Below are 11422 nucleotides of genomic sequence, written 5' to 3'. Positions count from 1 at the left end.
ACCCCCCGGCTCATGTCCGGGGGTCTAGAAGTGCATTTTAGGGGGTGCCGAGCCCCGGCGAGGGGCAAGGTTTTTCTTTCCGACTTGAGAGCCGGAGCGGAGGTGCCAGAGCATCTTTCCTGGGCAATTCCCAGCCCAGCAGATCAGCAATTCCCTTCTCCCATACGGGCGAGTGGAGAGCGGGGCTGGGACTTCACATAACTTATTGGGTTTGGGGTGGGTTTTTTTTCCCCCTTTATTTTCCTTTTTTCCTTCTTCACTAGCTTTTTCCCTCCTCCCTCCATTTTTCCTAGGAATATTGTGATTTTTAGAGCTGAGAGGACACGACCCAGCCACTCTGCGGATTTTTTTTTAAGCCTTATTGGTGGGGTTTTTTTTACCTTGGTAATTTTTCCCCTCGAAGAGCGCACAGGTTAGGACACTTATTAACAACCTAAAGAGCGATACACTAATTTTTTGCATGAAGCTAACAGCGGGGTTGTGGGGTTTTTTGGGGTTTTTTTTGTTTGTTTTGGGTTGTTTTTTGTTGGTTTTCTTTTTCTTTTCTTTCTTTCTTTCTTTTTTTTTTTTTTTTTTGCATACTAATAAGAGATCTCCTTTGTCTGAGGGATTTGTGAGGGTACGCACCAGAGTCCATCCAGCAGCTCCCTCCCTCCCCACCCCAAAATCAAAGTTTCCTCAAGGTAGCTTCCATCAGAAGTGACGAGAAAAAAAAAAAAAAAAAAAAAAAAAAAAGCAGAGGACCCCCCCCCTCTCCTGCAATCCCACCTAAAGAGCCTCTTTGCTTTTCAACTTGGAATCTTTCTTCCACTTCATCCTCCGGTTTTGAAACCAGATTTTGATTTGTCTCTCGTTCAGACAGAGGTTGTTGGCGATCTCAATGCGCCTCCGCCGGGTCAGGTATCTGTTAAAATGAAATTCTTTCTCTAGTTCCAGAGTTTGGTAGCGGGTGTAGCTGGTTCGGGAGCGTTTACCGTCCGTTTCTGGGGATGGAGAAAAAAAGAAAAAAAAAAAAAAAAAAAAGAAGGGAAGACACCGCATGAAAAGCCAAAGCAATTCTGGATGGATTTTAAATTTTTTATTAAAATTTTGGTTTTCATGGTAAAACCCGGTTACAAATCTAGGATATACAGAAGTTTGCTGGGGCTGTGGGCACGCAGGGAGTGAAGTAACCTGAAATCCTTCGTTTCCCAACACCTTCAGCCCCCCAAGTCCCCCCCTTTCTTTCTAAAGCCCAGATCAAACGCATGTAGATGAGCCAGAAGTGAACCTGTTTCCTTTCGGACAATAAGGAAGTCTACAAAAGAGGGAAATATCTTTTCTTGGGGATCTTGTCTTTTTTTCCTCCCCTTCTCAGCCCTGGGAGGGCGGAGGGGGAAAAGCTCTCCATGCTTTCCCTCCACCTTCGCTTCTGGTGTCTTTTTTTTTTTTTAAGCTCACCCTCAAAGAACATGTGTATTTCAAGTTATTTTTAACCCCCCTTCCCAAAAAAATGGAATATTGCCTTTTATACACGTTTTGTTTCTATGATCCAATTATGCTGTCATAAATTTGGGCGTATATAGCCTCTAAGCCTTTTAGTGGACAGTTTTACGAGCAATTGATGCCTTAGTCGTAAAATTTACGACCTCAGGTTTTTTATTATTTGCCCCGTATGGCCTATAAAAACCCAAGGCAAAAATCTTGTGAAACAAAAATCAAGAAGTGAAAGTTTTACCATGGCTCATGTGTAGTTTGGTCATCCAGGGGTAAATTTGTGGAGGTTGTTGCTGCTGCAGTTGTGGTCCTCCTTGTTGTGCTGTTTGCACGGGCTCAGCTTTGATTTCACTCGAGCTCTTAGATCTCTCCTCCAGCGCCGTGTTAGCACTCTTCTGACTGTAAATCCCGGGATTTAGGGATGCTTGATCGTCTCTGGCTAAAGGATGCCCTGAAGAACCCATGACCGTGCAGGAAGGTCGCTCGGGGTTAGCTCGGGGGGTTGCCGACATGTCCAAGCCGCTCAGGGAGCTGGCAGCCCCGGAGGAGGGGAGGGTGATGCTTAGATCCAAGCCACTGTAGCGGTACCTGGGTGACTGAACCTCAGGCACACTTCCATAATTTCCATAACTTTGCATGGCATAGGCAGGAACAGTGGGACTTTGCTTATAAAACGAATTGGCGACGTAAGAACTCATGGCGGAGGAGGGGAGGAAAAAAATTTTTAAAAAGGGGGGGGGGAGAAAATTTGGGGAGGGGGATTTTTTCCCCTCTTTTTTCTTCTTTTCCCCCCCTCTGTTTTTTTCTCTTTTTATTCCTTTTTCCCCCTCTTTTTTCCTTTTTTCCTCTTTTTTCTTCTTTTTTTCTCCTCTTTTCTTCCTTATTTTTTCTCTTTTCCCCCCTTTTTTCTTTTTTTTTTTTTTTTTTTTCAACCGCTTTGATTAGGGTGATTTGTGGCCCTTTGAAGTTCAGGGGTGGGGGGGCGCGTTTTGTTCCTCCTAAAGTGCAGAATTTATAGGTGGGGATTCTTCTTTCTTTTTCCCCCTATACGCGCTGCCCAAATATGGGATATTTAAGTGGCGTCACGTGACGGCGCCGGCCACTCATCAATTTGCCTTGATGACCCCGGGGCGGGTTATTGATGGGCGCCCGCGGAAGGCGCCGGGGGTGCGCGGGGGAGCGCGGGCGGAGCGCGCCGCGGGACGGCAAGGCGGCAGCGGCACCTAGCGCTGCTCCGCGGCACCGCACCGCCGCTCCGCGCCCCCCCGCGCACCGCGCCGCCCCCCGCGCAGGGCGGCACAGCGCGCAGCCGGCGTCCGGGCTCCCTCAGCGCACCGCGATTTTCAAAAGATTTTTTATTTTATTTTTATTTTCCGCGCAGTTTTCCGCGCTTTATTGCAAAATCGCAGGGCGAAGAATGAACAAAAACCATAAACCAAACAACCTGGGTTCTTTGCTTGGTTTGTTTGTTTGGGGTTTTTTCAGTCTCTTTTCTGTGGGTACAACGAGGAGGGGAAGCTCGCAGCAGCGCGTTACCTCCGCATCTTTTTTAATGTCTTTTTTTAATTGCACGAAGATTTGCTGGCTAGGTGGAAGGCAGCGCTATACCCCGCGGTGTTTGCCAAGGTTTTGGGTAGCGGTGGCGGTCGGGGAAGCTCCTGAGCGTTGTGCAGGGGCTGCTCCTCGCGTATAAGGTCCTCCAATGCGCTAAAGTTTACATTCCTGTTATCTTTCCCCCCCCCCCCCCCCCCCCCCCCCCCGCCCCGCTTTGCAAATTTATTGCTGGCAGAAGCCTGGATCTTCCTTATCTGCTGCTCGCTGGAGAAACCAGCCCCTCTCTTCAAAGGGCACGGCGACTGGGAAATAAATACCTTCAAATCTGAATTTCCAGCCCTCCCTTCTGCTCCGGAGCAGGGCGGGGGTTGTGGTGGGGGATGCGGTGGGAGACGGGCAGCTCGGAGCCCCCCAGCCCGCTCCGGGCTTTGCCTTGCAGACCTGAGCACGTTTTCTTTCTATTCCGTCTCCATTCAACAGCCAGAGAATGCCTTGAATGCGCTGGGTGTTACATATCGCCTTCATTCTCTCTATAGGCGCTGAATTATATATGTGTGGTTGTGGATATATGTTGTGAGTTTTGTTGGTTTGGAGTTTTTTTTGTTGGGTTTTTTTTGGGAGGTTGGGTTTTTTTGGGGGGAAATTCAGATTGGTTTACACCCATGGAGCCTCCTGCTCCCTGGCCAGGTCCTTACCCTCTTGCAAAACACTCTTGGCGTCTGCTTCTTGGTGATATTTCCTTGCTTTCTTTCGTTTTAAGAGAGATTTTAATAATTTTTTTCGTCTTTCCTGCGCCTTGTAAATATCGCCTGCACATTCCAGGCTGGAGACGAGCAAAGGATGGGTTGAAAAAATCTCCCCAGGCTGAATTTTTTTTTTTTTTGGTCTCCTTTCATATTTTTTTCCTGGTTATGATCACTTAACACCAAATCCTAGTTGTTTATTAAAAAACTTGAAGGGGGCTAAGCTGCTTCCAGGGAAATATCACCCCTGGCTAAGCGCTACCTACTGAAAAGCCCAGCAAATATTAGAGCAGTGACAAAGAGGCGAGAAAAATGCAGGTTTTTTCATCCAGCCTTCGCAATGGTTTATCCGAGCCTGCGATCCACAGCGGCGGGGTTGGTTTCCAAGCGTTATATTCACAATTTCCGTTCTCCTAAGGATGAGTTTCTGGATAAAAGTGACTCCCCCCCCCCCTCCCCCCGGAAAGGTTTATTGGGTCGAAATAAGTCGGGGGGAGTTGGGGGGTGGGTGCATGGGGGTGTTGAAGTGGGTCCTTCCGCAGAGCTGGGGGATTCTCAGCTGTGTAGAGCTCAAATTAAATCAAAATAATAAGAAAAAGAAGCAGAACCTTTGACCTGGTATTTGACTGGGGAGGGTGCAATAAGAAATATATACTGTTTTGAACTTTGGAAATCCATTTTTAATCATGAAGCGAGAGGTATGGCATAGATTCCTGATGCCACCGAACAATACAGTAACAAGACTAATTCAAGGAGACAAAGCAAAATGTAATTTCCCCCCCTCCCTTTTTTTCTTCTTTTTTTTTTTTTTTTTTTTGGAATACTCTTGAATGAGAGGTACGAAGGAGGGAGAAAAAGGAGAGAGGGAGCTGATTTTCAGGAACAACACACAGAAGATAAGTGAACTTTCTAACAGGCTGTTATCAACACGAAAGGTTTCAACTGAAGCTCAGAGGCCATTCTATAAACTTTAAAAATAATATTCAGTTTTTATTAAATACTCAACATAGTCCTCTGGACATGACCTTTATACATGAGAGGGTGTAACACAAGATTATTTTTTTTTTCCCTTTTCTACTGCTATAGAACTCCATTCACTTTATACTGTGGAACATTACAGTGCTAAACATAAATATAAATACAGGTACCACAAACACAGTTAAAAATATTCACACAGAAACTGTCACAGTTTGTAGTATGCAGTGATGAGCCCAGGTATCTGCTTAAATACAAGGAGGATGCTCTTGGAAATGCTATATTTAGGTGGAAGGAGCTTTCTCAGGGAAATCATATTTTTCACCGGGGGAGGAAGAACTGCTCTGGCTGGGGGGAGGAGAAGCGACTGGGCAGAGTCCGACCCGGCACAGCAGAGGGTGGGTGCCCAATTTGGGGGGGGGGGGGGGGGAGGCGGAGGAAGGGGGGGAGTGTGCGGCTTGAAACAGTCTTATCCCGAGTTAGATAAATAGGCAATGGCGAAGATGCGTGTGCGGGGTGGGGGTCACTGGAGAGAGCGGAGGGCGGAGGGGCTGTGTAGCGGTGGGGAGGGGGTGTCCACATTTCCACCTTAGACCTTTTTTTTTTAACCTCCCCCCCGATTATTATTATTATTTATTCTTTTTTTTTTTTTTTTAAAGTAGCCAAACATTGTGCCAGTGATAAATACGGGGGGGGGAGGATCGGGGGGGGGGAGGGTGGGGTGGTCCTGCCGCCGAGCTGTCACTTTTTCACTCCTTCTGCTTCTCCTCCTCTGTCTCTTCTCGCTTCTCCTCCTTGGCCAAGCTGTCGGCGGCGGCGGCGGCGGCCCCCCCCCCCCGCCCCGGAGAGGGTTGAACTCAAATTACTTTCTTTTTTCCATTTCATCCTTCGGTTCTGGAACCAGATCTTGATCTGCCGCTCCGTCAGGCAGAGCGCGTTGGCGATCTCGATCCGCCTCCGCCGGGTCAGGTACCGGTTGAAGTGAAATTCCTTCTCCAGCTCCAGGGTCTGGTAACGGGAGTAGATCTGGCGGCCCCGCCGGCGGTCGGCCCCGTAGCCCACTCCTAGGGATGCCGAGACAAAACAGACTAAAAACCGTCAGCCCGGCAGAACGCCGAGGGGGCGGCACACCCGCACCCGCGCAGCCCCTCCGCCCCCGCGCAACCCCGCGCCCGCCCCGCTCCTCCTCCCCCCACCCCCAGCCGCGGGGGCAGCGCGGTCGCCTGCCCCTTCCCCAGCAGCCCCCCACCTCGAAAAAAACCCTAAAATACCCTTTCTTTTCTTTTTTTTTCTTTTTTTTTTTTTTTTTTTGGATTAAATTAACCCTGTGCGCGCAGCGTTTTCTCCCGGGTCATTTTCTCCCGGGATGCTGCTCCCTTCCCCGCCCCCCCCCCCCCCGCCCCCCTTCTTTTTCCCACATTATTTCTGCCAATTGGAGGATTTGGGGGAGCCGGGGAGGCGGCGGCGGCGGGGGGGGGGGGGGAAGTGGGAGCTTCCCCCGGCCCCTCTTGGTGCGGGGAACCCGCCACCGCCGCACTTCCCGCACCCGTCATTAAAACTTATTTTTACCCCGGTAATATTTCGTGCTTAACTCCCGAGCAGAGCTCGCTGCACTTTATTATAGATATTTTACACTCTCGAAGTCTTTTAATTAGAAAGAGCATAACAAGCCATATTTGCTTGCAACAACTTAACAAATAAAAGGCCTGTAGCTGCAACTGTGAAGGAGCTATATTATTGTTTTTATGGGGCCATAAAAAGTCGCTCAGCCTGTTCTGCTAGGGAGAAGGTCGTAAAGATGGTTCAGTTTATTTAATTTATATCTCCGAGCTGTAAAACTTACCACTGTGGGAGTTCATACGCTGCATCCATGGGTATATTTGAATGCTAGTTTTTTGTTCTTGCGAAGTGTTCCTGTTTTGGTCACTGGTAAAATCCTGTGCGATTGATGTCTGTGTATTATGTCCCATAGAATTTTGCCTGCAGCTAGAAAGCATGTCTTTTTCTTGGTAAAAAGCATTAGATCCATAGTCATAAGGTCCTCGGCTGGAGCTAAACACAACATTATCTTGCGGTGAATAAAAAGGAGAAGAATAAATCCGGTTTTGAGCAACGGCTGCTCCATAAGTAGAAAAATGCCTGACAGGGTCATAGGCAGTTGAATTGAGGGCTACGTTGGGAAGCACCTCTTGGCCACTGGTTAGATGGCAGGATAAAGATGGGTTTGTAAAATAGGAATTCATATCGTCCTCTATACCTGGCTGTGTGATTTCTTTAATATTTATTTCTGTCTCCAGTTTGTAGTCTGAACTAGATTGTTATAGGGAAGGCTCTGCTCCAGGACAGACAAAATGACAAAGTCAGCTGACCCGGGGGGAGCCAATGGGGAGGCGGGTGTCAAAAAGGGAAAAAATTGCTTTTGCTTCTGTTGATTCCCTAGTTGAAACTAAGTAGGCATGGAAAGTAAGTCCTGCACCCCCAAAGCCCCCCCAGCACCCCCGGGGTGCCGGAGGATGGGGAGGATGCGGTGGGGAGAGGAGCGCTCCCTGAGCCAGGGCTGGGGGTCGTGCCTGGGGAGGGAGCTGGGCTGGGGAGGGGGGGGTGCCACAAATTTCTTAAGCCAGGCTTAACTTTTCCTTCCCCCCCACTCCCCTCCCCACTCTCACCCCCCTTTTCTGCTAATAGACACCGGGGTTTGAAAGCACCGTCTGTGAGTCTGTGCATTATGTTGCTTGTGTTTTGGTGTGTGTGTTTTGGGGTTTTTTTTAATAAATGTTTGCTTAATATCTTGTAATAAAACAGCTCAGAATTCACAGTAATAAATCTCAGATGTCCACAGAATATTAAGCCATAAATTACCCGCCTTTTTTTTTTTTTTTACCCCCCCTTCTTGTTCTCATGTAGCATTGGTCAATATTATGGCATCAAATGGTTGTGTTCCTGATGAGAAAATATTACATAAAGAGAGGGGGGAAAACATGGCGACTTCTGAATTGATAACGTGTTTCAGAGCCTTCCCAAAGTCTGTCTTGGGGAGGGGGGAAAAAAAAAAAAAAAAAGACATCCAGAAAAGCAATACCCAACATTGCAAACTCACGTTAACCTGGCAGTTAGATTTCTCCTCTAGTTTGACATTTCTCCCCTCAAACGTTTCCCTGCTAATTTTCAATGCTAGAGGATATTTACGTTTTCAACAACAACTACAACAACAGAAAAAAAAAAAAAAAAGAGGATTTTTATTTGTAATGGAGAGCAATGGGGAGCCTGGGCTGGGGACGCAACCTCGTGTTTGTGTTTGCAGCAATTTATAGTTGCAGATATTTACAACTGATTGGGAAACTTCTATAGCAAATATTTAGTTAGATGAAAGGGGGGATTATATTCTATCTTCTCTGGGTAGATTGCACCTAGAACTAATTGAAATGAAGACAGCTAATCTAATTTTAATTTCAATCTAGAGCCATAAATTGCCCCTTAAATGTAAAACATACCTGCTGATCTGTAAATATTGCGAGGTATCTTTATCATTCTGGTGGCTTGCTATTTAAAAATTCAATTATGGCAGGGAAACCCTGGCCTCCTCTGTGTTGTTTTTGTATTGGGTTTTTTTTTTAAACCTCCATCGTGTCCACGTTTTTTTTTTGAATGTGAGGGTGCGGGGGACTGGGGAGAGGAAGGTTTGTGGGTGCACACCCAATTCAAAACTGAGAGGATTTGTTTGTCTTGCTCCCAATCAATAGACTTAATTAATTTTTTTAGCGATGTATCCCTAAAAGGTTTTAGCTGACAAAGAAAGGTTGGGGTGTGTGTGTATATTTTTTTCCCCAGCTATAACAGAAACCCGGATGCCAAAGGATTTTATGCTCTTTTTCCTCTGTGTAACAAAGCAAAGTAATCAATGGTAGCAATAAAACCATAAACGAGACTACAACTGAAAAAAAAAAGCTCGTGTATTCATCTTCTATAACGTTAAGGCTTCCCCTGAGTGTCACTAGGGGAAAAAATAAAGTTTCTAACCAAAAAGGAGATAGCTGGAAGTGTGCACCATCTTGTTTAGCATATGTACCTTGTTAGGGAGCGCAGCCTGGCTCCCACCTAAGGCTGCCCAACTTGGAGCCAGCCTGGTACAGATACAAGACTCATGTACAGGGGGAAGATTTACAGGCGTTTTCCACCAAAAAAAGCAAACTTCACTTTGCTTTCGTTCCCCTTTCACTTTGCTCCCTCTCCCCTTTCCCCACAGCCTGCCCGGGGATTTCTGGAATCAAAGAAAGAGGCGAAAATAAAGAAACTAGGGAAGAAACGCTATTACTGGGGGGATTTTTTTTTTTTTTTTTTGTCCGCCTTCTGCTGAGATGTTAAACCCCCAGGCTGAGGCACTCTCAGCTGGACAGAGCTGGAGAGCCAGGGATGTGTTACAAATATTATTAGCCATGGGCACATCTCCTCCGAAGCCAAGTCCTTTCAGGGCAGGGTTACTTTGGAAACCACCACTGACCATGCAAGCTGCTTCCAGATATTAAATTGTTGCAAAGGTCCAACAAATGGACTGGAGGGAGAGATGGATGAATGAGGGCTTTGCAGTTATTGGCGTGTTGTCTTACCTTATGTATTGCTTACAGCCCGATGTAATTTGGCGAGTAAATGAAAAGTAGCTACAGCTAGATGGGTTGGACCTCTGCTAGGGCAGATTGGTGTGGGGAGTTGCACCTATGGAAGGGCATTTATACCCACGCCAAGCTTGCCAAACTTTGGAGGAGTTGCTGGAAGGGCTCCTTCTAGGGTATTTTTTTTTCCTTTTTAATTATTTTTTTTGTTTGTTTTTTACTCCCTCCCCCCCCCCCTTTTTTTTTTTTATAGGTGCTCGGGGGCTGTTGTATCAGAGACCTGTGTGATAACCGTGTGACTAGGAGTCGAGAAAGTTAAGTGTTTTATTACTTCTCTAAACAGAGGGCAAGTCTTAAAAGTCTGGTCGATTTATAGTGAACAGAAACCAGCTGCCGTAAAGAAACTTAAAATAGGATCCTCTCCCCACGTTAAAAATCAGGTTTCTGGGAGAAAAGAGAGAGAAAGAGGAGGGGGTGAGGGAAAAAAAAAAAATATCCCAGAGCAGAACCACCCCAAAAGCTCCTGCAAATATAAATGAAGCATCATTAAAGTATGTTTTACTCATTGCAATTCCTGAGCCTCACGTTTTGAATGCACTGGATATACCCCACCCCCCCACCCCCCCCGATATTTTCTAGCAGTTTGGGGATTTCTCGAAAGTATTTCATCAATATATGTCACTACCAAAAAGGTATTTATTTTTTCCCCCATGAAAACATGTAAAGGGAATATGTGGGGCGCTTTCTGGTTAAATTGGTCTGCAAACAATTATGTAAACTCATCAGCAGAAGCAAGAACAGATGTTTTATTAAAAGTGCTACACAGCAGTAGAAATATGTACAAGTCTTCGAGTAGCTCTTTAATAGGAGTTGCTCTTTGTTCCCAGAAAAGAAAAGCGCCCATAGAAATCTGAAATAACATTCACCAGTCATAAGCCATATTCCACACACACCCCTTTTTTTTCTCTCCTCTTCCCCCCACTGATGCTCACCCAGAGGGGGTGTGTGGGGGAATAAAAAGAAAAAAAATATGTGTCGGGAGATTTCCTTCCCCCTCCTAGCTATAATTAGCGATCTGATGAACTGATTTGGGGTGGGGGGGGTGGGGGGGAAGCTTTTTTAAAAAAAAGCAATCCCAACACATGTGTTTTCTATCCCTCAGTAATTACTGAAAGGAAACAAATCCAAATCGGTGTCCGTCCCCCTCCTCCCCTCCCTCCCTGAACAGCCTGCAGATACCGCTACTGGCAGCGAGCTCCTGCTCAGCCCTGCAGCTCTCTGGATTGGGGTGTTTTTTTGGGGGGTGGGCGGTATGGTGTGGTGTGTGTCTCTTTCTTTCCAGCCACGTTACCCGCTTGGGGCAGATCCCGGCGTGGGACAAGAGACAGGGCTCCACACACACCCCACGCGTGTCGTGGTCGGGGGCTGGGAGATGCCCGCCCGCTTGGGGCATGGAGCCACTACCTGCCCCCCCTCCCCCTTAAAAATTAAAATTATTCAAGCAGAGTGAGGGTGTTTTTCTGTAAACTGCTGCCAAAATGCTTGTTTGGGGATGCACAAACGGGGGGCACCCTTAGTCTTCCCCCCCCCCCCCGCCCAAAAATGCCCACACCTATGCGTGTGTAAGGCACATGCACACCCACGCACACCCACGCACACCACTGACATCTGGCCGTGAGGCTGCGCGCCCACATCTGATTAAATACTCGAAGCTCTTAGAGGTAAATACAAGTGATGCCATTAAAAGCCTTTTTATTTAAACTGATTTCACCTTGTATCTGGGATCTCTGCCTCCCCCCTCCCCTTTGCTTTTTTTTTTTTTTTTCCCCCCCTAACTTGACATTTATGGCACACGTGAGTCCTAATTATTTATTTGGGTCTTTCGCTGGGAATTTATTCCTGCTCTTTACAACAGGGTTTTCCTAGTCAAATACTGCTTTGTGCTGTAAATAACGCTTTAAAAAATATTAAAAAACAAAATAGGGATAACAACACACACACACCCCCCAAAAGAAAGGGGCAAAAGTATAAAAACAACAACCTCTTGGAGGTTTATGTGGAGGTTTA

At 46.7% G+C, this 11422-nt stretch overlaps 2 protein-coding genes across 2 annotated transcripts; both read right to left on the bottom strand.

Moving 5' to 3' along the window:
• Positions 1-768: 768 nt before the first annotated feature.
• HOXC5 (homeobox C5) lies at positions 769-2174 on the bottom strand. Its single transcript, XM_037370810.1, has 2 exons — positions 1718-2174; positions 769-983 (listed from the first exon to the last, which is right to left on the bottom strand). The coding sequence occupies exons 1-2, from the start codon at positions 2172-2174 to the stop codon at positions 769-771; spliced, it is 672 nt and encodes a 223-aa protein (XP_037226707.1).
• A 3323-nt stretch (positions 2175-5497) lies between these two features.
• Positions 5498-6991, bottom strand: HOXC6 (homeobox C6). The gene is given in 3 exon segments (XM_037370799.1): positions 5498-5575; positions 5577-5812; positions 6592-6991. Coding segments are annotated over 3 exon segments (714 nt in total).
• Positions 6992-11422: the final 4431 nt, after the last annotated feature.

Source organism: Falco rusticolus, chromosome 19 (genome assembly GCF_015220075.1).
Source record: "Falco rusticolus isolate bFalRus1 chromosome 19, bFalRus1.pri, whole genome shotgun sequence".
In the NCBI taxonomy this organism is placed as follows: domain Eukaryota; kingdom Metazoa; phylum Chordata; class Aves; order Falconiformes; family Falconidae; genus Falco; species Falco rusticolus.
This window is presented reverse-complemented; position numbering and strand designations above follow the sequence as displayed.

Bases quoted from the DNA above. Each gene is read 5' to 3' on its own strand.
- HOXC5 (XM_037370810.1), bottom strand. From the start codon at position 2,174: ATGAGTTCTTACGTCGCCAATTCGTTTTATAAGCAAAGTCCCACTGTT. The intron at 984-1,717 runs GTAAAACTTTCA...CTCCATCCCCAG, and splicing joins CAAACTACACATGAGCCATG to AAACGGACGGTAAACGCTCC.